The 25,826-nt window shown below is 44.2% G+C and overlaps 1 protein-coding gene across 2 annotated transcripts; it reads right to left on the bottom strand.

Moving 5' to 3' along the window:
- Positions 1-283: 283 nt before the first annotated feature.
- On the bottom strand, positions 284-25,571 carry LOC148593612 (serine/threonine-protein phosphatase 2A regulatory subunit B'' subunit alpha-like). 2 transcript variants are annotated; one of them, XM_088530293.1, is made up of 7 exons: positions 25,535-25,571; positions 13,603-16,056; positions 6,495-6,755; positions 6,242-6,345; positions 4,188-4,290; positions 2,262-2,336; positions 284-341 (listed from the first exon to the last, which is right to left on the bottom strand). In XM_088530293.1, exons 2-7 carry the CDS (start codon positions 15,586-15,588, stop codon positions 333-335), a joined length of 2,538 nt encoding a protein of 845 aa, XP_088386419.1. In that variant the 5' UTR covers positions 15,589-16,056; positions 25,535-25,571; the 3' UTR covers positions 284-332. The 2 variants fall into 2 exon arrangements, with proteins under 2 accessions (XP_088386419.1, XP_088386418.1); XM_088530292.1 differs by lacking the exon at positions 284-341 and having other exon boundaries at positions 2,237-2,336.
- Positions 25,572-25,826: the final 255 nt, after the last annotated feature.

Raw genomic sequence — 25,826 nt, 5'->3', positions numbered from 1 at the left:
GGTGCAGATGGTGGCAGAGAAGGATTTAAAATGTGCATACACATCCATACTAGGCTGCTGGCTTTCTCTCCAGGTGATTTCAGTGTCATGCTGTATCCAGTATTGACCACAAAAGCCAGTGTCTCCTTAGGGCTGTCATCTATAACACAAAAATAAGATGTGATTCTTGCACTTGTAGCAAATACAGCACTGTCTCTATAAGTAGGTATAAGGCACTCTACCTTGGAGGCATCACAAGGATCCAAGTAGTCTCAAAATCCAGGGACAAAGCTGTTTCCTTCATTATTCCTGGTGGAAATACTGAATTTCATAGCATTAAAGAGAGAGAAGTGCTAGATTGTCTGTGAAAGGAAGTGTGAGAGCAGAAATTCTTGGTGTCAGAGGAAGGGCACTGCTGCAGTCGGCCAAGTGCTGCCATTCCTGGTGGGTACAGCCTGACCCAGTGGGCTGTCTCCTGAGGTTGTGACTCTGCTCCAACAAAATGGTCCAGCAAACACCAAGATCAGGAGGAGTTTGTCAGCACAGATGCCCAGAACAGCACTGTTCTGCTAGCGTGAGGAGTATGCAAAGGACATTGCAGCTTTGTAAGATTCTCTGCTACCCACCATTACCTCGACCACCAGCACCACCAGAAGCCACCTCTGTCACAGTGCTGTAAGTGAAGGTGCCTAAAAGACTTCCCTGAAGTGGGAAAGCACAGTGGAGAAGAGTGAAGCAGCACTGAGAAGCTGCATGTCCACATGAAGGGTCCAGTTCTGCTACCTTATGTAGACCCCAGTGCAGAAAGCTACTAAAAGAGCAGTCCCATCCCCACCTGCTCTGTATCCTTGGTCCTCCCTTGAAAGGTACTGGTGCTGCTGCTCCTGTTGTGCAACAGCCAGCACCAGGACAGTTGTGAATTGTGCCTAGAGCAGCTCAGGGGCAACGACCAACTGGTTGATGTTGCAGTCAGACGCAGACACGGGTGAGCAGAACACGCTAGGAAGAGCCCCCGAGGCTGTGACACCGGATCATGCACACTTGGAATGCAATAAGCATTACTTTTACACGCTCATAAAACAGCATCAGGCATCTCTCCAGGTTCCACCAGCACCCTGAGCTCTATCCAACGGCCTTAAATGTTCTAGCTCTCACTCCTCTATATGCCCTAAGCAGCAAACATCAGGGCACATGTGCCCCAGGCACCTTCCACACTCACTGTTCATGCACCTCTATGTCTTGCTGGATAACATTACACCTACTCTGGCCAGTTACTGTGCTTCACGTGTCTGCTGTCTCACTCCACAGGAACATGCTGATTATGCTCTGACGCTCACAGTCATATTCAAGTCAATCTAAACATTTAAATTGATCCTCATTACACATTTTCAAAAAAAAAAATTACTGTGATGGTTCAGGATTTGCCCAGAGCAACAGTGTTTCTCTGCCATCTGCTCCTTACGGGAAGGAGACAAGCCTGTGCCCGCCAAGTAAGATACCTTCCAGTTGCCAATAGCTGGCAAAACCAGCCCCCACGCAGGCCCTGGCAACCGAATTGGAAACACTTTTTGGGATGCAGTTTTCCCATAGGCTTTTCCTTATTTGGACTTGTTACCTCTGCAGAGATAAGACATCTTACACGTATGCCTCTCGTCCACACTGATACTCAGCATGAGACAAGTTAAACGGTGAAAAAAATAGAGACTTACTCAGGCAAAGCACAAGTGATTGCAAATGTAGAACAGAGCTACAGATAAAAAGAAAAAAATGAAAAAAAAAGTCACAAAACTCAAATTCGAAGATGAAAGAGGCTTACTGGCAAAAGAGAGAGGCAGGAGAGCTGGACTGGAGCACTCTCTGTGCAATGGATGCTCTTTTCAGCATGGAGAAATCACGGACACTCCGTGTCCGTCTTTTGCAAGTCACAAAGATCTTCAAATATAAAGACCTCCATGTTCAGAAGCCCAGCAGAATTAGGGGTAGCTTCACAGCTCTCAAAGATCAAACGAGGATCACTCTTGTTTTCCTTCGTCAGGATTAAAGGCCAAAAATGGTTGTCTACATTTGCTTAAGACTAGAAAGAATCAGTACGATCCTTTTGAATGACCTCTTGTACACACAGGCAGATTATTTTTACCTGGAGAAGTTGTTCTTAAAATAACTCATTACTAGCAACACTACAATTAAATTTTTTGAAACAACTGAAAAATTTGCTGATGAGAACAGGGCAAAAAGAAGGGTTAGTATGACTGCAATACAGAAGATCAAAGGAACCAGCCTACCGTTGTGATATACCGGGAATGAAATTCCGGAGCATCCTTCAGGAACGTCAGGCCAGGATGTGTTTCCACTACATCCTGCAAGGCAAGACCAAATACAATGAAACAGATTTTCTTCTCCTTTTATTTAACATTTAGAAGCTATCGTGTTCACAAACCAATATTTTCTCTAATGTTTGAAACTGTATTTGCAGCATTAATAAAACCCAAACGACATATTTGTTTTACTCTATAAAGTGAACCTTGTAGAAGCAAAAGTAGAATACATTTTCCAGGCAATACGCACCTGTTGGCCATTTTGATTTACTTAAGGACAGAAAAACAAAGGAAGAGAGTTAGTGAGTGAATGAAAACTCATTTTTACTGAATGAGACAAAGCAAAAAATAGTTGACCATGCAACTATCTCCTTTGCAACTCTCTCTCTTACTGAAGATAGGAGTACTTGTTCGATCTAAGCATCAAACTAAGACTCTCTGAAGGGTTGAGGAAGTTGCTTCTTATGCCCTCCACAACAAGCTCTTGTGAACCTTAGGATGCAAATAGAGAGGTTTATCTTTCTCAAGACAATGTTTTTTTTGCAAGCCAAACACTAGCTCATAGTCAAGTCTGCCCAGAAATGCATGACCAAAGCTGTGGAGAAACTGCTCAGATCCTGAATGAATCAGCTCAGATCTTGAATGAATCAGAGTCTCTTTGTAATTGCTGTGTGGCTACCTGGCTCCCTTGCTTAAAAAGCTCAAAATTTTTCCCTGTCTACAGCAAGATGTGACAAAGAGATGGAGCAGATACCGATACACCCTTAGGGGTGTAATATGACCAGATCTTGGGCAGCCTAACATGATGCCTAGCCTGATGGTGTAATATCATGATGCAACATGGCCAGTCTTAGATCAATCGAGAAAAAAGATTTTACATGCCTCTAACTGCACCAGTAGCAAATAACAGAGCTGCTATCAGTCAGGAAAGGCAGTGTGCCCAGTGGAGAAAAGATGAGGAATATGAGAAATTTTATCCAGCACAGTGCCCGTTTTGCTTGGGAGAGAGAAGCATCCAGCACAGACATCAAATCATTCAAAATCAAGCATCTTTGCAGAGGTTTTGTATAGTGGGTAACACAAGGTTCACAATCTAGGGATATGTGGAAAAGCTCAAAAAAATGATCAAAGGAGCAGAAGGATCTGAATTATGGGGAGACTATTAAAAAAAGCTAAATCCATCCAGAGACTAAGCGGCCACAATTACAGAACAATGCTTTGATTTAAGAGTTGCTTTGCAAAGATATCACATGTAAATAAAACAAAAGGAAAGAAATGAAGTTAAGATGCATAAGCTTTAGCTTGTATATTCAGAAAAAAAAATCAGTAGCAAAATGCACATAACAACAGGTCTTGTGGCATATAAAGCAACTGGAACTGCAGGATTCTTCACAAAGATTTCTATGGGCTATTGTATCTGAGAGTCTTGTTAAGCAACTCAGTAATAATTATCTTTCCAAACAACTTTAAATTTTTCTACTATTTATTATATATATTATATACATAATATATTTTTCTAATATATTTTCTTTATATTGTGCTTAAATGTCCATGGTGTGATGTATTTTTCATAATAACTATCTAGAGAAATGAGGTGAATTTCAGCCTGGTTATCAGGCACTGGCAATTAAAAATCTTAAGAAGGGAAAAGAGTATAAGAGTTTGGCAGTTCGCAGTGACTCTAGCAGGATGTGAGTTGCATTGGCACTTATGCAAAGTAGCTCACTCAAAATGTTGATTTCTATTTCAACCCAAAATAAGCTCTACCCATGTGCTGTCCAACCAAAGGCCTGTGTGTCTTTGGCAATCATTTAAAGACACAGGAATAAGAAAGTTACGGAAGGAGCATTGCTCCCTCCTCCCATCCATTCCCTGCTGAGCAGCTGCAGGTACCTGAAGCAGCGGGATGAAGTCCTCCTGCTCTAGGCAGTCACAGCTGGGCTTCGCCAAAAGGTACGTGAACCTGGACGCATCGTCATGACAGTTACGTAGGACCCTGCAAGACAGAGAAGTTAGTTCAGCTGCTTTGTGTCCCACAGAACAACCACAAACCACAAAGGCAATCCCAGAAGTGCCTTATCACATGTTATGACAAAAACTTTTCACCATTTGTTATGCACAGTTGACCTCAAAATGCTAGCATCTATTTTACTCTTCACCATGTTTCAGTAGCAGCCAGGTGTTTCATGTTTTGTGGTAGCTGTAAACAAGGTGTTTCTCACTGAAGGCTGCATTCATTTTGATTCTTTTGAGAGAAAAATCAATCAGTCCAGTGAGATGCCGTAACAGACCTGCTCTCCAGTTTAACCTTTTGCTACGTTTCAGTGTTTGAGAATATTGCCAAAGTGCAGAGACTAAACTTTCAAGCAAAAAGATCACTTTCCAAAAGGACAGCACATCCTGCTGCAGTGCCTGGGAAGCCATGGAGAACAGCCCAATGAAGGAATTAGCAGGGTTTAATATTCAGAGGCATGTCAGCCCATTCCTCAGGAGGACAGTTTGCATCTGTGATACTGAATCTTGTCTCTGCTCTCCTCTAATATAAAATACAATCTTGGTCAGTAGCAGCACTGACAATTCATTAATTAGGAATAGAAATACTTGTGAAAATTAGTAATTCCTTGACATTCAGCGAATCACTACTAAACAGCTGTATCAAACACTAGGTTGTTCATATGACATAAGGAAAGCAATAAATTACTCAGAAATATCTATTATTCTTTAATAATTGTGGAAATGCAAAAGCACTGTTCATTATTTACTTCTAGTGACTACTTCCCACTACATAAACTCATCATATGGCAACACACTACTGAAATGTCCCTAGTTGTCAATAATTCTGCCATCTGTCTTTACTAATAGGAGACTTTAACCAAAAAAAAAAAAAAGTTTTATTTTTAGGTCTTTGTTTCTTAATAAATCTTTCAGGAGAAAAAAAAAAAGACTAGTGACTAACAAGCTATTAGCTGCACATTCACATCATGACACCAAACTCACATACACTCCAACTAACAGAAAAAAAGCAACAGAAAAGATTTCTGATTTAAAGTTCTGGCTGTGCTCATATGGTTAGAACGTGGTTTTGATTTGTGACTATCACATTTCTGAGAAGAATTCTGGACCTGGCAGACCAGAGGAGGAGGAAAACGAAAACTTTCTAAAGGAGCAATTAAAGTTAGGAAAGCTTACAAAAATGGCTTGGAAATGCTGTGGTTGAAAGGAGACAGAAGAGGGGAATGACCACAGTCTGCAAATATCTGAAGGATGTGCAGGTCAGAGAGAGTGAAATTATGCTGTATCATACACAAGAGATTAATTGGAACTGATTGGAGGAACACAAGGAACAAAAAAAGTTGTCTGTGTCAAGAAGAACTTAGCGAGCACAGTGACATTTTTTGCAGTTTTACCAGGCCAACTAGAGCGTTTTTGGACAATAGCATCACAGGAAATATTTTGGAAACTCAGGGTTATTGGCCATTTCAAGAAGCTAAAGAGTGACCACTAAGTCAAAAAGTACTCTTTCCAAGTACGAAGTGGAGACATCATTCAGGTGTTTTGCAGAGTAAAGTCAGACTGAATCACCATGGAGAGAACAAAGATTAAGAAAAGAGTGTCTCTGTTCCACCTCACACCTCTGACTGAGCATGATATATACAAAGCCCTTGATTTCAAAAAGAAGTTTTGACAAAAGCATGTCAAAGTGACAGTGAAACCCCCAAGTTTATTATGCATTATGCTTGAGAAGAATAGTAACAAAAACTACTAAAGCAAGCAGGTGTTCGGGAAGTTAAAGGGAAGAAAATTTAAGCCTATGGAGATTTTAAGTGCTTTATTTTACTCTAAAGAAGGGACAATGATTTGAAAAGTCTAGTGGAAGAAAAAGACAGACTTGTAGGGCAGGCTGGTGTTATTTCCAAAAGGAAAATTTTGCATTCTGCTCTACTCACTTTCTCCACATGGTTACAAAGGAGTGTGCAGATACACGTCCTGTCCTTTCCCCTCCTGATGCACTGAACATAGGTGCTTTCCAGTACAGTGGGCAGCCACAGATCTGCAGTGAAACGCAGGAAAAAAAGAGGAATACAAAACAGCCAAAGCATATTGGTTCTTTTTCCACTTTTTTCCACTTGCTGCAAGTTATTTTGCTAGCTTTACTTTCAGTCTGTATCTCTCTCCATAAAATAAAAAACCCGAAGTTACCTTAGCAATTTTCCCCATTTCACAGACATTTGCTTTCTCATCTTCAAACTCTGCAAAGGCTTCTTCAATCCTGGCGATGACCTCCTCGTGGTTAGTGCAGGCACTCGGAAGTCCTTTGGGGAAGTAGAAACGTGGAATGTTTATGGGCAAAGGGGCGCTGCTGGTGGCTTTATTCACAGGCAGAAGAGCACAGGGGCTAAGCACTGAGTTCAAGGGGGCTGAGGATGAAGTTCCCGGTTTCTTCTCTGGTTTGTTTTGAACCTGAAAATAAGAGGAGGGACATAAACACTTTTCAGCAGCATGGCAATAAAGAGCAGAGAGGGATCACAGAATCAATGAGGCTGGAAAGGACCTCTGGAGATCAGGAAAATAGCTTGTATTCTAGATGATGAAGAAAGAATTAAAACCCAACAAAAATTACTGCAACGTCAAACACTGCAAATTTAGGACACGCCAGATGTAAAGTTGCTTTTATGCAGTTCCTATGCTTTTTATGTAGGTAACCACATAATGTTACACTGTTTAATTATAGGAGCACATATACTACAGTTTTAGCAGTACCCTAGAATAAGGACAACGTTCTGCATTTCTTACATTCTTATGTCATCCTGGCCCATAAAGAACACAGCATCAAAAGCTGCTCATCAGTTATTTCCCCGTTAGAAACAGAACCCTGCACACACAAATGTCTTGCCACATATATGAGCAAAGTGACTTTCACACCACCACCATTTTTCACCTCCCAGGAATATCATTCCTTTTGCCAAATGAAGTATCACCTCGCAGGTTGTGTTAAAAGATATAGTGCTGGCCTTGCCATGTATCTTAGCAATTATGAGCAGCCAGGAGTGCTAAAAGTCATCGGGCAGCCCCAGGACATAGCTGGTAGAGTGTACAGAAGATCCAGCTACGGCTCCAACTGAGAAAGAATAATCTTTCTGCAAGCCCTCGTCTTTTTGTCAGACCTCTTAAATCTTCTTATCTTTGTTCATGAACGCTTTTGATACGGGGTAGAGGAAAGCAGGGCTTTGAGGCTATTTGTATTCCTTATATAAATAATGACATCCTAAAATAGCTAATTTTTCAGACATGGAAACTTTTAGGAAATCATTACAGGATGAGCTGCAGCGAGATGCTGGAAGGCCCAGGAAGGGTGATTTCTCCAGCCCTGCCATGCAGACTCATGTTTCTTGGGTAAAGGTGAGTGACTTGCTACTGCACAGTGGTTCAAGTGCAGGAGTTTTATTATTACTATAACAGCACGCGATAAGAGGCTAGTAAGGAAACAAAAGTAAATACTGCTGCAACTTTAGGTTTGTTACATTTATTCCTAGTATTTCAAAACAATTGTTTTAGGATGAAATAGCCAAGTCTAAATTCACTAAATCCAGAGGACCATATGTGACAAACAGAATCAAATTCTTTGCCGTATTATTTTCTGGGAACATGGAATTTTTTGGATATACCAACATGCTCTTGGTTTACCTTTGCAAAGGGGAAGAGGCGAGAACTGTGAAAGCTTCCGAGCCCTGGTTTCTCTGCAAATTAAAATAGTTCCTAAGCAGGTCCTCAGAGACCTGTAAAGCAGGAGGCAGAGGGATTTTTTTACTTGTTTCCCTCCTCTTTCTTTCAGCAGCAAGAATCTCTTTCTTTTCCCCTTGCTGTCCCATTTCAGGAGCAGGAACCTGTGCCCTTATGTATACATAGGCAGCCCAAGCACTTCCATACTGTGACCGTTCCGTACGCAATATTTGAACTTGGAGCCTTTTGAGGTTTCTTTAAATCCTCCTCCTCTCCCACATCTTGCCAACTGATGAAGATTATTTTCAGCTTTCAGGATTCCCGATTTTATCGGTAGGGATTTTTAGGGTCAGTATGGGCCTCAGCAGAGCAATCCTGGTCCCTGCCACCCGCTCTGCCTCCCATCTTCCTTGACTTTTCCTGCTCCATCACAGGCTGCGTTTCTCTGTGCCTAACCCAGAGTGATGCTGGGGCTCAGAGGGGACCATGAGGGAGGACCCCGGGGTCTGAAGCTCCAAACTAAGATGTTATGGGGCTGCAGAGGGCTGTGGGGCAGAGTAACGGAGCTGCTGCTTGTACTAACACTGGAGTTGAATCCTCCCACCACCCCAGCCCTGCCTCACCAGGGAGCTTTCCAGCCATGCCCAGACTCTCGTGGCTTTACTCCCAGAGCTCCAGCCAAGGGAAATCCCCGCCGGAGTCTTGCGGGATTACGTCTGGCCGAACAATACCGAGCTGGAACACGCTGCGGGGCCGGATCAACCGCTTAGCTCCTCTAACAGTGATGCTTGTCTTGAAGATACTTCTCAGAAATGGGTTTATTGCTCCTTGCATCTCCTGACCTCAGGCCCACATGAGCCAGAAGTCAGGCCCCCAGAACCTACAGTTATCTCCTGATCCACAGCCCGAACCCAAAGCAGAAGTTGGACATCTACGCGTGGACACAGGGAATGCTGCTAAGCCTCTGCTGCTAAGAAGAAGGGAGCCAGTTTAGACCCGGGTTTGCTGCTGCTTTCTTCCCAGGAAGGCTGAGCTGCCAACTCCTGCTCCGTCCATGGCAAACAAGGTAGGGGCAGAGCTTGTGAGTGGCATTTTTCCCTCCAAAGGTCCTACTGCAGGAATAGAAAGAGCATTTTCTGAAGCTTGTCTTTCTCTTCCTCATTTAAGGAACAAGGTACAGCAACGTGAACAAAAAATGAGGGGAAAATAGCTTAGGAGCATATGGTTCCCTAGCACAATCTTTCCAGTGGATTTTAAATTTGCATCATTGAGAAGCATCTTCCAGGATGGGTATAATGAGGTGGCGGCCCCTGCAAAGGCAGCAGGGAGTTTGTTACAAATGTGAAACCACTTGTGAAAAATAAAGAAGTGAGAGGTAGGAAAATTCTTTGGCAGCTCCTTGGGGGACGGGGGGGTACATGCTGTTTCTTGTTGAAAAAGTCACCTTAAACATTGCTCGCTTACTGGAATACATTTTTTCCTAACAGGGATGTGCACTGTCTGAAAGGATGCACAAATTCATACAGCAGAAAGAACAACCGAGTCAACAACTGCGTCAATACGGCGGAACGCTGTGGTCATTCTACAGGCGGCACAAGACAGTCGGAGCAATCAAAGCAGCATGCATAAATAGAGCTTTTCTTCACAAAAAAAAAGCAACGAAGACTTAACAGCCTTCAACTATTTCTCCCTATTAAATCATTGCCCTTGCAGTTAAATTTTATCCCTTGTTTACAAAGACACTTTAACTCTGAACTCTAAGTCGGGAAGGTTTATTTTTAAACCTGCTGGTATCTAGCTGCAAATAACTTTCTGCAAATAGAAACGCTCGAGGGGACACAGTTTGAGTCTCCAATCCAATCAAAGAAAATACAAAGCAATTGAAAAAGCAAACAAAACACAGAGTGTCCAAACCTGGGCCTGCTGGAATGCCTTCAGCCTCTTCTTGAATCGAGACGGAAGAACAAAATCGCAGCCTTTTGCAAGGAAAGCTAGTTCCCCTCCTAAGTCTGGGTCCATCCGCAGAGAACTCTCCTTGATCATCATCCTGGTGAGCTCCTAAGCGGATGCTTCCCTGTCCAGAAGAGGCACGGGGACTCTGCGGGAAGCCACGTCAAACCCAGTAGGTTGCTTCCTTGGCTTTGATTTTTACAGGCAAAATATGGAAAAAAGTCTTGTGTAGAACCATGCTACGTCTTCTCTCCCCTCCCAAGGAGGGCATCTAAAGACTGTATCTCATTCCTGAGACCTGGCCTCCTTTTTTATTTATTTTTTAAATCAATATTCAAAGTATCTTTCAGTACCACCAGGGTCTTCTGCCTTCTCGTACCACTTTAATTGAGAAACATGATCTACAACAGAATCTATTTCCCTGCTGGCTGCATGACAGACAATCTGTCCTTGGCTTGCAATAGGCCAGGGGAAAGGAAAGCACGGGAAAGGAAGCACCCACCACCACTACCAAGGGCACTAAAATTAGCCATGCTGCAGAAGTGGCTAAATATACCCTCTTCCCCAGTAGTTCTTATTTATGTGCCTCAGGGCTGAAAGCCGAGGTTCACACTTGGAGTCAGCAGCCCCCGTGCGCGCGAGCGGTGGTGGTGGCTTGAGGTCCCTGCTTCTGAGGTGATGAAGCAGGAGAGCAGCATTATCTCCATTCCAGACCAGAGGCTATAATTTTTGGAAAAAAACCTCAGTTTTTCCTTCTTGGTTGGAAAAAGTAAATCATCTAGTTTCTTTAACACCAAACGAGCACTTAAGGACAGCCTCGTAAAATAAACTCAGGCGTTCTGAAGCAGTTCTTAATCAAATGGTTTTAGAATGACACCAAAACACGTCATCCTCTTCACTTTTCCCATAACTCTCTCAAGACACAGGTTGCTCTACGAGCCAAAGAGATAATAGTCTGTTCTTACACACGATCATGCTTAAAACTCTTGCTCAGACTTGGTCTAGGCTTGCTAAGAGCATGTTCACCCTCTCCTAATCACTCAGCAGTGCTGAGCTCTATGCCTAACAGCAACCTGTGTCCAGCTCTTACTCTGCAAGAGAAGCGAGCACCGAATCCCTCGATCCGTTTTCCTGCTTGATGGCAGGAGTCCCACTTTGCCAGCTGGCTTTCTGAGCCTCACAACAAAGAGCAACACCTGGGCCCCAGCCAGCAGGTTTGTTGTTAATAAAACACTCCATTTGAAACTCTGCTGAAAAGGTCTCACTGAGTCTTGCTGAAAGAACCTGTATGGGACCAAAAAACCTGCAAAACTCCCTGGGCTACAGGTAGACAGCAGCCTCTCCCAAAGGATGCTCTGACCATCACAGATCTGCACAACCACCGCAGATTTGCTCTGACCATCACAGATTTGCACACTTTCTTAAACAGTGCAGATCTTTTGTAACTGCAGCGCCCTGTAGCAAGGAGCTCCAGGTCTCAGCTACCTCGAGCAGGAAGACCAGCCTCCCTTTGCTTATTCTGAACCTGGACAAAATCTGCAGCATAAAAACCTTGCATCAACAGCTTATGGACCAAGTGAAAAAAGACCGTCATGTTTAGAAGTTACTCTTTCCGACAAGTGACCCAGTTTAAAGCATGAAGGCGGGAGATGTCAGATTTTAAGAGGAATCATATTGTTTTCCATGACAATCGAAGCATGAAAGAATCCCACCTGCACCTAATCCAGGGGGTTTAGTCCAGCTGGGATTTGTTTTATTATCACAGGACTTAGCTGTACCCCCAGGACTGGCTGCAACAATTCAGTGCACTCTGTACAGCTGCAAAGGGCACCAGCTCCAACTGTTTCCAAAACATATTCAACTTCAGCAGCAGCAGCGTGACTTCTTGTTGCTTTTAGAGCCAATGACGCTGAAAAACTCAACATGTATCAAAAGGCCTTGTTTTACCTTTTGATATTTACTTTAAAATAGACCAACTTCACACAGGCAAAGTCTGTGCATCGCCCTTTAATTACAAGGAGAGTCCATGGGCTGTGAACATCCACCTAAGTGTCCAGGATTAGCTCTTTCAATTCTTATTAATCTAATTTCTGTTTTTTTCCTGTTATCTTTTATCCTGAGATACTTTAAGATTCATTTAAGATTCATTTGTTATTTTCATTTATTTTAATAACTGCTATTATACAAAACTGTCTTTTTTAAAAAAACCATCTGGGCTTAGAAAGTGTGAACAATTCCTGTCTGAAAAAGAGCACAGCTTAATTGGCAGATAATATCAACATCTGATCAAAACAATTTTAAGCTTGTGCATATGAAAATGACTTTCCAGATAAGTTTTCTATTACATTTCGAAGGCATTTTCTCAAAGTGCAATTATGTCAGGTCAAAGTTTAAGCTGCTGTGATGCTACAGAAGCCACTTTTTAGAGTTTATTTAAGTGCCAGAGTAGATCCAAAGCCACACAGTGGGAAGCGGAGGCATGGGGAAGGAAGAAGTGGGAAGCAGGACTGCTGCTTCGAGCTCCCCGCACCACGAGCAATGTCTGAGAAAAGACACCCAGCAGAGGAACACATAAAAAGGTGCCTTTCTGCATCAAGCCCAGAGATTAAGTGGTTTCCAACCCTTCTTTACCATCTTAGGGGACTTCACATTTGCAGTCACAGAGACTGATGGAAGGAGCTCATCCATGCAAACATGTTCCCTTTTTCTAACAATATAAATCTTGAAACAAAACAAACAACCTCATCTTGCACTACAAATCTTGCTCCCTCTACTTGTTTATTATTTCAGAAAATGTTTTTTTTCTACCGTTTTAAAGGCAGCTAAGTTGTTTTCACTGAAACATTTATTTTAAAAACACCATATTAAAAAAAAGTAGTTTAAGATGGGCACACAGGACAGGAAATTTTAAACCAAATAGTTAGAGGTTTAAGAGATAATCAACAGAAAATGGGATCTCAGAATGGGAAGTGTCAGACAGTCTGAAGCAGGTAGTGCTTCCTGGCCCACCTCAGGCAAGTTCCATGTGCTCATTATGTGCTCCACAAAATCGATGGGCTTTTAGAGTATTCATTTCCCAGTTTGTGAATATTTTGGTTTTGAAAGTGAAGAGGCAAGTATTTCTATTGTTCCCCTGTGGAGAACCATAAGTGGGTTTGTGACAGAGGGACAGTCTCTTGCTGATGTAAGTTAGCCCCCTGTTCCAACAGAGACAGGCCACGCTTAGCCAGCAGTCTGTTCTGAAGCAGCCTTCCCTTTCCCTTTGCACTGCCTGGGATTTGAGAGGTATTAAAACTGCCATAACCTTCGCACTGGAAGCTGCAGTGTGTTTTCATCAGTGTTAGATCGGATTTTGTGTGTGTGTGTGTGTGTGTGCAAGTACTTGATAATAGTTTTAAAAGTCCTAAGGAAATGCAACATATTTACATATTATTCAGGCATGCACATGAATTACTAAAACAGACACTATACGGGGCTCTGGCTAGAGGCAAAGGTATCCCGGAAGACGCAGTTATTCCCTAAACCCTAGGGCTGGAAAGGGTCTTCTCAAGTGGGTGGCCACAGCTCTGGTACAACAAGAGCCCAAGCCGAGGGCTTTCCCACTCACTTTACTTCATGTCAGAAGCCTGGATCTTACCTTGATCACTTCTGGGGCCTGCTGAATCGCAGCTGGGACGGAGTCCTTGGGGGTATTCCCAGTGCAGCTTTTTTGCCCTACAAGGAGGGACTGCGACGGAGGGGTTAAAGTCTCCTGAAGAATCCTCATCACCTCCTTCTCCTTGGACAAGCTTCCTTTGCCTGCCTGGAATTCCACCAGCTCTTGGGCAAAGTCCTCAATGCTTTCGAGGATCCGCAGTAAGAGGGCTTTGTCGTCGTCTTCAATTTTATGGCCATTGGTTTCCATGATTTTTGACAAAGGGTTAGGGGGATCAATGGGTTTGCTTTTGGGTTCACTTTTAGGTTCAAGGGACAGAGGTAGTACCTGCCTACTCTGCCAGTCAAACACCTGCAAATGGGCAGGTTCACTCAGCTTTAGAGAGGGTTCCCTCAAAGTACTCTCCATTTTCTGCGAGAAGCACTCCAAGTCCAGGAGCAGTTTGTCTATCTCATCTTTGTCCGTCTTGCTGCATATCTCTCCTACTTTAGAGGCATCACCACCCAGCACAGAATCTGAAACTGGTTTTAGGAAAGTCATTTTCTCGGAAGTGTGGACTAGTTCATCAGCTCCCCCTGCAGCATGCTCTGCTTTAACATTGGCAGTCACATCTGGGTGGTAGCTGCACTCTAAACCCTCCCAGCTGCCTTTCTCCTCTTTCTTTACCTTCTTTAATGCTCTTTCCCCATCTGATTCTTCTTCAATGTACAGAGGCTCTGTGGAAGACGTGCAGTCAGCAGGGCTTGTGGAGGGTAACTGAGGTAGAGCACAAGCATCTTTCACTGCTCTCACACTGCTCTCCTGCGTGACACTGGGCAGGGAGTTTGAGGCCAAGCTCAAAGTGCTGGTTTGGCTGGACTGAGTGGTGCTTGTCACGTCACCCTGGTCACCTGGCGGGCTGAGAGGAGCTGTTCCTGAAGCTGGTAGCTGGATGATATCTTCATACCTGGGGGGTTGCTCATCTCCAAATACTGTGGAAAAGGGAGCCTGCTGCAATCCATGGAAACAGTTAACCAAGTCTGCCAAGTCACCAGCTTCCTTGAGCCCAGGAGACTTGAGCTCAAAGGGGAGCTTTTTTAGGTATGAAGAAAATCTTGTCATCAGATTCATATATATCATTTCGGAACTGGCCAGGGAATCATTGCTGTTCCCTCCACTAACTCTGCCTGCAGACTTCTTTTTGATGCAATGCTTTATGATGTCTGTGCACTTCTTCAGATCCTCTGAACACTTGAGCAGGATATCTAAGCACACCTTAATATCTCCACCAGAGGACCCATCCAGCTTGTGTTTTTCCAAAATCTGGGTAATGATGTTTTCTTCTAAGGAGGACTGCGGGGTGAAGGGAGCCATGGAATTCAGGCCGACTTCGGGAGAGTCATTGCTCTCCTGCCACTTCTCCCCAGGCGAGGGGCTCTGCAAAAAGCCACATGGAGGGCAATTCTCATCATTGTTAAAGTGTCCATAAATCAAGTCAAAATCAAAAGATTGTCTGAATGATTCGGATCGAACTTTCCTCCCCTTTTTGTAGGCCACATGACTGGAAGAGTTCTTGAGCTTGTCAAAGGAGAATTCCTTTATTTTACCACTGGCAAGGTTTATTGCCTCCCCAGTAATGTCTTTTAAACTGCCAGTGGCTTGTGCTGAAGATCCCTTTTTGAGCCTTGGATTACTTGGGAGGATTTGCTGATAGTCCTCATTTCCAGACAAGCCATTTTCAGAAACAGGAAGTTTATGGTCTAAGGTGGCATCTTGGACATTGAGCGCCGCACAAACACTGTGATGAGCAACTATACATGCAACATCTTGCTTAAAGAGCTGGCAAGTCCCCGTGCAGTAATGCACTGTGTGCTGAAAGTGACGGTCAATTACCACGCTGCCGTAGCAGTTCACAGTAGTGACCATGAGCCTGTAGGTTGCTGCCATATCATGGATCCCACTTGATAGGAAGGCTTCAAAATTCACCATGAATTTAGCAGGAAAAATATCACCCTCCACTTTTCACAGCCACACCAGACTGAGTGGAAACATTCAAATGTCAGTTGAAAATATTCACACTACATGAGAAACTACTGTCTTGGAAACGCCTAGAGAAGTCTGGAGTGGTATCTGCAATATGGTTACAGCAATTAGTGCAACTCACATATGGTTTGACTTAAAGCAACTCGATCACTGTACTCCAGGCGGGGAGCTTGGGTGAGCAGAGACGCAGCCCCAGCTGCTCCCTTGCTAACAGACCAGGTAGTTTCCCCAGCAGGCGTCATAAAATTCAGCCAGCTCTCAGGCAGAGGTGACAAGATGATGATTTTCACTTGATGATTCTTCTCTCTTTTAGAGTGGATCGGTAAAAAATAGACCACAATCATGTAGCCTGTACAGACAAAAAATCCACAGTATGCTTGTGTGATCCCTGTCTCAATCCAGCAAGGCAGGTCCCTGCAATGAGCAAAGGTGAGAGTCATTATAATGACCACGCAATATACGGTCCTGTTTAATACCAAACATAGGGCACCAGACCTTTATAACCAGCACGCAGGCTTGCAGAGATTAAGAGTACGCTGACATTTCTCTTTTCCCCAGGTCTGCCATATAAGAACACAGCTGAAGAGCTGGCCTATATTTATACATGGGCTGCCTGTGTGTTGCCATTTTAATGGCTCTATTTTAACCTCTCATATTATTTTTTTTTGGTCTTGTTTCTCCCCAACCAGTTGGGCAAAGTGTTAGATTTAATTCTAATGGACCAAGACATTTTGATCGTGTTGCAGACTTCTGGATTCCACTTTAGTCACAAAACTCTAAAGACAAAAAGAAACAGAGAAAAGTACTTACAGGATTCCCTAGATCCCTGGATAAAACACACACTCACACACACACACACACACAGCCTTTAGCAAAGGCTGCATTGGCTTCTATTAGCCTTTAACAAAGGTCTCTGGGACCAAAGCAAAATATTCTAAAGAGCTATAACAATCTCCATAATATTAAATAACTCACTGGAGTAGATATGCAGAACAGAAAGTAATATTTTCATAAAGGTTAAGCCTATGCAAACTGTTTTACACTTAGCTGAAGCAGTTTCTACTTGCATTTCTTATCACCATGGTCAGAATTGCACCACATATGAACAAAGACTGCTGAGCATTATTAGAAGAGAGGAAATCCTGGATTTAAGGGTCTTTAATTTTAGACATCACTCCCTCTTTCATGAATGCATCAACAATCAAATGAAGTCACCCCACTGAAACTCTGTGCACCCTCTATTGCTGTACAAACACAAATCCATTTCATAAAACACACTGAAATCCCAGGCAAACTGCACTGCAGCATGGGTTGCTTTGCTGCTGTTTGGTCAGGTAAGTGTTGAGCATTTTGCAAAAGGCCAAAGCCTGCCCAACATTTGCATTTTTTGAGTTGAGAAGCAGTGTTTTTAAGATTATTGGAGGGAATTTGCAATGTGTCATGTCCACTCATTGCAATTAGTTAGAGCAGCACAAGCTGTTCGGATCACAAGGACTGCATTTTCAAGCAGCCAGTGGCCGCTCCAGCTCCTGCACTGCTGTCTGTAACAGGCTGCCACCTGCCCAGCAGACACGGCGGGCCGAGCTCGGTACTGAGCCAGGGCCAGCTTCCCTGCAGGTTTCTGTGCCCACCCGCTGGCACTGCCCCAAAGCCCCCAGGCCAGGGAGGGCCTTTCCAGGGATGCCGGGAGGCATGGGGTGCGCCTCAGCCGCAGCCGTGACTCAGGCTGCCCAGGGAAAGGGCGTTTGCAGAACCGTTTTTAAGCCCTGCGGTGCCTATAGTCAGGCATGAAGCGAGGTAACGAGACTCCACTCCCTCCAGTCACTGACTCTGGGGCTTCAGCGGTGCTTAATGCTCTGCTGAATCAAAGCCACGGCTTAAGAAGTGCTATTGGCTCCCTGAAGTCTTCATCTGCTCAGACTCACAGGGCTGTGTTCAGACAGGAGAACCCGGGTTTTCACGTTGCCAAAAAGGCTGCTCAGCCTTGGTCTGCCAGGGAGGGTCTTCTCCGCAACACTTCTCAGGGAACAGACCTGCTGCTTATCCTCTCCTGAGTTTCCACCACCCACAAACTGCCTGGCATTTCCAAAAGAAAAGTTATAAATATTCAGCCCCTTTTGCTTTAGTATAAGCCAGGCCCCTCCAGCTGCGCTTTCTGCACTCTCCTTCCCATTTGTGTGCATCTTTGGCACTATTGCATCCAGGAATCAACACAATCCAGACAAAAACTTGTCAAAGCTAACGCAGCATTACCACCTCCTCCTGCCTCTGGTCACGCATCCTTGCTCAGGCACCTTTGCTGCTGCATCAAGGAAGGGAGTCATCAAAGATTCAATACAGAAAACAGATACCCTGTTTGCTGCCAGATTAGCTAGTGCCTTCCCAGTGGTTTATGATGTATCTTATTTTCACTAGCTGCAAAAATGTGCTGAAATACTACATGGAACAAAAATATGAAAACTCTATAGGCAGCACAAATGCAATCACATGCAGGGCAGAAACTCTTTTTCTTGCTTCTTGCCTGGCTTTATTCAACCACAGTAGCATGTGCTCACCTTGCAGCTCGCCCAAATATAATTTTAGAATGAGGCAGCAAGCATGATTCAGCACGTAAACCAAGTCGAGGCAAAGCCTGAGACAAATCTTTCTGTTATCAGATGTGGGAATTTGTTCTCAAACTTTGCTTGAATGGGCTTTTGTTGTGGACTTTCTGCTGGTGACTAAAATCTACTATTTATGAATAGCAGCAATGGAAAGACTGAGCGCGTTAAGAGGAAACACTTGTGTTTTGTCCTTCTTGGATGGCTGTTTCGTTCCAGTTGTGACTCTAGAACAACCCCAGTTCAGCTAGCCCATCTACAGGGTTCCTGCTCAGGACTGCTGCCACAAAAGCAGCTCCAGCCCCGAGGATACAGCACTGGTTTCCCAGCGTAAACTGTGAATGAATAGGGCTTCTTGTGCAACTACAGAATAATGCTTTTAAGTCTTTCCCTATCTGCTACAAGACATGAATCACTTTCCAAGGGAAAAAATTATTGCAGATGCTAATGATATAAAAGGTTATTCTATAAAACACACAAGAAATTCTATTCATGTAAAGATTATGCTGGAGTGAAGTAACTGAGCAATGACAATCTGTTGGCATGAGAACGTTCCTGCAAGCTGTGATCTAGAAAGCTACAGCACAGACCTCTACTGCTCTGCAAGCTTCAAATTAGGCAAAAAAAATCTTCTTGCAGCCTTATCACCAATTCTATTCATTATACAAGACAAAAGCAGGCAAGAAACAAACGATGTATTCTTATAAAACACATCTTTCCACCAATCTTCAGTATTTCATCCAATAAAGGGTGGGGGGGGAGATGCATCCTTGTTCTCTTATATGAGCTTTAATTCAAATTAACAGCACAGAATAGCTGCCAATCCCAAAATGTATCATGATTTTCCATGAGTTTTTTTGCAATCTGGCTCATGTCAGCATATAGTAAATTTTAAGGTTAAAAAGCACACGTGCAAATGCAGAATTTGAGGAGGGAGATCAGAACAGATGATGCAACTCGCTCAGTTGCTGGAGTTCGTGAAGGAGCTGATGTTGAGCCAAACTCCACGAAGGCCAAAGGGTCTCTGGCCACACAGATGAGCAGGCGCTGCTCCAATGGCCCTCTGGCCCTTGCGGTGGCTACGTCACCTAACACCCAACTTGCTTTTTCCTTGGGCTTCACAGTCTCTTGGGAGCTGGAGCTTGGAGCAGAGGCTCTAACAGTCACCCCAGCAAATCAGAACAAAAGGTTTTCTCTAAAATACAGAGACACTGGGTTCAGATTTGTCTTCTCTTCCTCGCCTTACAAAGAACTCAGTTGAAATCACCTTGACACACAAAGTTTAAATTAGTTCTCAAAGCTACAGAACAAAATCTACAACAAAAATCACCGAATGCATGCTTGAAGTGAACAGATGCAGACATTGGGTTCCACTCTAATTTCCAAAACTCCTGCCTCACAGCATCTTGCCAGCTGAAGTTCTACTTTTGCTAGGCCATAAATGAGTCCCTGACCTAGTGAACTTCATCTGATATATGAAGAATCTGTTGACCTTTTAGCCAAGAATGGTAAGAACACCAGAATGGACGGGGTGTAATTACAACAGGCAATTCTGTACAATTTTAGATATAATCACTCACAAAAAAAAAATCTTAGAAAAAAAGCCCAAATATTAAGAACATCAACAAATGCTCTGGTCATGGTGGAGCTCCATCAGCAGTAGAGCTGGTAGGAAATTCTTGCACAAAATCCACTTTTGAACTCAACAGACATGCTAAAATAAACTGTTAACATGGACCAGTTTGAACCCCACGAAAGGGTTTTTATAATTTACAATTTGCTCTTACTTGCACAATTTACCTTCCCAAATAGTTTGAGCAGAATTCTAAAAAGCTGTAACTTTTCATTCAGTGCTCAGGAATTCCAGAAGGAACTATTTCTTACATATACAACCCAGAGCATATTTTGATGTCCTACCAAGAGGACATGTGAGGTGCTGGTTTTGTACATAGGACTTATATGAGAACTGCCAGCTGTGCTCAATTTTCAGGCCCCTTGGCCAGGAGTGATGCACACACATACACAGATTTCAGCTATAGTCAAAAATGTTAGTGTCATTATTTCCGATTTCCAATTCAACACCAGGTTCCAGCAAAGAAGCATCAGACTTTCTTGCTGCAAAGCTGAAGAATCCTTTAGGAAGGGACATTTCCTTACCTACAAGTACTGACCTACTATAATGAAATCATGTTTTAGCCTTTCCCAGGGTTGGCAGAGACTCCTAAGTCTGGAAGAAAGATGTCTTCAAAGGTATCACTGCAGCTCTTTTCCGAAGTCTTTCCATATTGTCAGTGTTCTTATAAAAATATGAGCAATAGAAATGGGATTTGCCTATGTTAAATTGCCTCCTAGGAGCAAAATATTTAGGTCCTCTCTGCAGGCAGTGGCATCAGGCATGCACCTCAAAAAGGCAGATCACCCCACTGAGCTTAGAAACCCATCCAGCTTTCAGATGGCCACAGTTAAATTAGCTGAATCCCACCCCCAGGATTAAAACAGGGACAACTGTTTCTGGCTCCTACAGAGGCTTGTTGCCAGTGGCCAAAGAACAAGAGAAAAGGGCAAAGATGCAGGATACTTCACTGGAGGGCTGGATTTGCACCATGACATTTGTTTTGTTTCCTCTTCCTGTTCTTTGCCCGGTGCTGAGTGAGTTGCAGTGAGTTTATCTGCCCTGAACAGCACAGACTCTTCACACCTCATCACTGTACAGATGCAATTAGTTGTTTCTCACTACACGCATTATTTTGTGTCTATTGGTATCAAGTATCACTTGCTCACAACGAAGTACAGTGAGAGCTCTCTGCTACTCGGGTCACCTTTTGTTTCTGTTACCCTAATTTTGTAATTCTCAGCAAATGCCGTCACTTCATTATTTAACCTCTTTCCCAGATCACTTATAACTATGTTGAGCAACACAAGCCTAAGCACATATCCCCCTGGAATTTCACTGATGATTTTTCACCACGGGAAGAGTTAACAGGTCGTCCTACACTTTAACCAAGTATTAATTAGTGGAAAAACTTCCCTCCTCCTCCATAGTGGTTCATTTCCTTTAAGAATCATTAATGAGAAACTTTTAAGCACTCTCAGAAATTTAAAACCAGCAGAAACTTTGTGCCATCTCATGAAATAACCTCAGCTTCTCTTATTTTACCAGCTGAGACTGGATTTGTGCATTCTTGCAGTGAACCATGAAGGTCACTGCAATGGGAGCACAAATCAAGGCAGGCTTCCAAGCAGACATGACCTTGGGAATCACCTTCCATGACAGGATGATAAATGCTGCTTTGCTGCCAGTGGGGAGTTAGAGAAGTCACTTTTCACACCAGGAAACCTCTGTTTTAGTAGATTTACCCTTAAAAAAAGCCTGTATGCAACCTCTCCCCGTTTATAGCAGCACGGAAAAGCAAGCCCAGCCTCCAAAAAGATTTGGGCTAATACCAGTGAGTAGCCAACCCTGCTTTTAAAATAAATTTGGCACTACCCCCTGCAGAACTAGTGTTCTACAAGACTGATTTGTAGTTAGTAAGCGCAGTGTTATTCAGAGCGATTCCTTCAAGTTAAGTCATACTTTTATCCAGCATTTTATTACTACTATGCCCTTCACAAATGTCCAGGGTCCTTGTATGCCAGGATACTTGATTGTCTGCTGGAGAGACCCAACATAACAGCCTTAAAGAGCTCACAGTTATGGATTTTATTTGGGGGAGGGGAACAGTTATTTATATAAAGGAATATTTCATCCTTTTCAGCTTTTTCTGGAGTATCCTTTTTCATTTTTTCCCTTTGGGCAGAGCCTTGGAACTAAAGCCGACCAGACAGGAATATGTGTCCCAAGAGACTGGATTCCAGTTACACAGATGAGGCAGCAAGCGAATGAAAGTTCACACATTTTTTTCAGTATAAGACCAATCTGCTAAATATAAATAATTGTCCAGCTAATTATTGTTCCAGCCCTGAGTCTGGATCTATCACATAACCTTAACTCACGCAGCAGCCCCCAATATACTAACGTATAACTATGTAACCGTATACTAACTTTGCTTAACAAAGCACAAGTGAAAAAAAGCAAAAAGCAGTGGGAAGCATGAGCCCTATTTAGCTTTGTCACGCTGGCAGAAAGTAAGATGCTGAACCGGAACACAGCAGGGGTGAAAGATTCAAAAGCACAAGCTGAGCAAGCCTTGGGGCAGGGGTCAGAAAGCCAGCTTGATTATAAACAGCCAAGACGCACATTGCCTAACCTTATATGGAGAGAGATAATTTCATGTTAGCAAGATGATTTACCCCAGAATCAGTTAATTTACTATTAACGGTATCTAGTTATGGCCAATTCCTCTGTACAAGTTACAATCACTTTATTACAGTGTTAGGATAATGAAGGAAGAGCTATGTTGGTGCTCCCTCAGTCCTTAACCTTCGCTAACGCTGAGGCTACTGCTTACGGAGTCTCTTAAACCATGTTTGGAACATGTAATTTCAGTAGAAGTTCTTCTGCAGCAGATCAGCCATCTGCTAGTGATCTGCCGAGTAAAACAAATATCTAATTTAATAATGAGCAGAGAGACAAGCTCATACATTTCTCATTACTGTCCTATACAATTTCTTTGCGTCTTATCAGTTTTGCACTGCTCCTTATTCATTTATTTCTCACATACTTGGGATTTTAGGTGACAGTCTTTTTCTCTAGGGCGGCTGCGGTTCCCAAACCACATCTAGCACCAGTTTTTCTATAAATCAGTGATAAAAACTGTGAAAAATGCCAAGCTGGAGAGAGATGTTCTGGCTCGGAGCCGCAATCTTCTCCTCTGAGGCATAATCCCCGAGTGAGAAGTGAGCAGGCGTTTTCACCAGTCATACCTTCCACAAGCCCGTTCCTGCCAGCTCCATCTCATGCTCTACAGACCAGCAGCTGGTGAAACGCAGCAAGTTACGCCAAAAGGTGCAGCATGTCCCAGCACTCAGAGTCTGGCATGGCTACAGCTTCTCCTGCTTATGACTTGGATAAACCACACCAGAACACCAAAACAGCCCTATGAGCCAAGCAACAAACGATTTAGGGAGGGATAACTTTGCTATCCCTTTTTTTTTTTCCACCAAGGAAAATTAGGGCCAATTCAGTGAGGCAGAAGTTGTTTGTTTGCCCTTTATCTTTTGTAAAGCCCACAGAGTTTTACAAAACAAAGCAAGAACGAACATTAATTCACTTCTTTTTCCCTTCTCTCCAACATAAGTGGATTGAAACAACAAGCGATACACAAAGCATCACAGGAGAGTCTCCTATGTGTCCTAATTTCACTCAGTACTAAGCCGTTCACATTCATTGTCATAAACATAAATGAATATTCAAAAAAAGGAAGCCACTTTTAACATGCTTGCTGTTAACATGAGGCCTCATATTGCTTACTGCATCCTATCCACACACTAGTCTGAAACTGAATTATTAGTTTCACCATCACCAGCGTTTAGTGATAGTGCCTCTTAAGCACTTATTTCCACAGCTTTCCATCAGCAAGGTGATACTACCCTCACTTCATATGTAAAGAGGGGAGGAAACAAGAATATATCAATTTTGGGGTTGAAATGCCTGACTTTTTGAGGTATATGACATTACAGACGCTCAAAGTACAGTTCGTGCTCACTTATCTTCGTGTTATTCGAAATTCGGCAAGTCTGATCCAGGGGGACCTAAGCAGGAGTGAAAATACAACAGTGGAAAGTCTGGTAGAAGAGGCTTGCCTAGCAACGCATATGAACTCGGCTCTGTAAAATGGGACTTAACTGCCTTAATTATGAATGAGAAAATTCCTTCATTCCCACAGCCCCACCTCACTGCCCAAACTCAGCCAGAATTGAAGTTCTGAGCTCTAACTTATTCCTCTGAAAAGTTCAACCCTGTGTAACAGCAGAAAACCCCATCTCATGGGGAGCTATAATCTGAGTTAAGATGCTGTTGTAAAGCTTTATGCACAAGGAAGTAAATCAAGATTGCAGAGCAACCTCTGTACTGTGCCAAGCCGCATGCATCCAGTTATCAGCTTGGTGCAGATTGAGGGGGAGGGAGAAGAGGAAAAACGCAACTGTGGGGAGGATGGGGAACAATCCTCACTAAACTCTGGGGGAGAAAATAATAAATTCCACTGTGCGGCATCCTATCTATGTTGCTGGGGAGGGCTACCCATACAGAGCCATACCGGTGCTGACCTTCGCGCTGTCAACTGCTCCACAGGCTGTAGTGGAGGGAGATGAAGCAGACGCTTTACCAGCAAATCTTGTTCCTGTTTTGGTCATGCAGTCAGTCTGAACCCAAGGCAGCCTGGCCAAAGCTACCTTCAACCATGCACCTTGGTACAAGTGACAAGCACAAAATAAAGGTGACTCATGACAGTGGTTGCAGAGGTCCAGGCAGTGGAAACAGATCCTTTGTCATCAGGGAACTTTAGCTTTTTGATTTTATATAAAGTGAAACGCACATGATCTCAACTTAGACACTTATACAACAATGGTTCGTATTCATATATATGTATCTATATACATGTATATAAACAAATTCATTGTCTTTAACTCCAGCTCCTCATCATTAGCGGGCACTAAGTAAATAGTTTTACTAAACTGTAACTGTATTTAACGTAGACGACTGGAAAACTGGTTTCCCAGAGCAGAAAAAGCCGGGACCACTGCTGCTACCAGGAACAGAGGCAGACCTTTAAGCAGCACTGGGGACTACCTCTCTCTTCTCTTTAGCTCATCCCTTTGCTCTGCTAACCTGCAGTGGCAGGGAAGACAGAGGCGGAAAACAGCACCTCTTCCACAGCTTATTTCTTCAGAATGGAGAGTAACGATAGCAAAATTAGCCCTGGGCTTAAAAAAATATTTACACTGCTTGATGCCAGGTGATGACCTTCAGAGGGACCCGCTCCGGGTCAGAAATGACTCCGCTGGTTGCTCAGCCCAGGTCCTGCGAGCTTACGCCCACCTACATCTTGGATTTGGCTGCCAGCGACGCAGAGAGCTCTGGCAGCCAAACTCCCGGGGAAACGACGCCCCGCGGCCACCTAGGAAACGCGGCCAGCGATATGAAGTATCCCGCGCGCAGGACAAGGTACGCACGGCTGCACGGGGCCAGGCTCGGGCTGCCCGAGGCAGCAACGCGGGCGCAGGGAGACTCTCGCCCCGGGCCGAGCGTCCCGCTTGCCGCGGCTAACGGCGCAGGGCGCCCCCACAGCCCTCCCGCAAGGGTCTCCGGCTCAGCCGCCCGCCCGCAGGCGGCGGGACAGCTCCGCACCTACCCGAGGGGGCAGCGCCCCGTCGTCCCATGCCGGCGCCGCCGCTGCAGCCGCTGCCAGGCGCGCGCTACAACCCGCCCCGCTGCGCTCCGCCCGCGCCGGCCCCTTCCGCGCGGCGGGGCGCGGGGCCCCGCCCCGGAGGCGGTGGCCGCGGGCGCGGAGCTCGGAGCCCGCCTGCGAGCTGGGGGAGCCGCGGCCCCGAAATGGCGCCGCCTGCCCGCGGGGGAAGGGGGAAGAACAGGGGGAGAAGGAGCCCGCGCGTGCCCGCCGCGCCCCGCCCCCGCCAACGGCCGCC

This window comes from Tinamus guttatus, unplaced genomic scaffold, assembly GCF_059628265.1.
Source record: "Tinamus guttatus ecotype Peru unplaced genomic scaffold, ASM5962826v1 Tinamus_guttatus_pri_ptg000364l, whole genome shotgun sequence".
Classification (NCBI taxonomy): Eukaryota; Metazoa; Chordata; class Aves; order Tinamiformes; family Tinamidae; genus Tinamus; species Tinamus guttatus.
This window is presented reverse-complemented; position numbering and strand designations above follow the sequence as displayed.

Bases quoted from the DNA above. Each gene is read 5' to 3' on its own strand.
- LOC148593612 (XM_088530292.1), bottom strand. From the start codon at position 15,588: ATGGTGAATTTTGAAGCCTTCCTATCAAGTGGGATCCATGATATGGCA. The intron at 6,756-13,602 runs GTAAGATCCAGG...TCTTATTTTCAG, and splicing joins AGGCCCCAGAAGTGATCAAG to GTTCAAAACAAACCAGAGAA. The intron at 6,346-6,494 runs GTAACTTCGGGT...GTTTCACTGCAG, and splicing joins AAATGGGGAAAATTGCTAAG to ATCTGTGGCTGCCCACTGTA.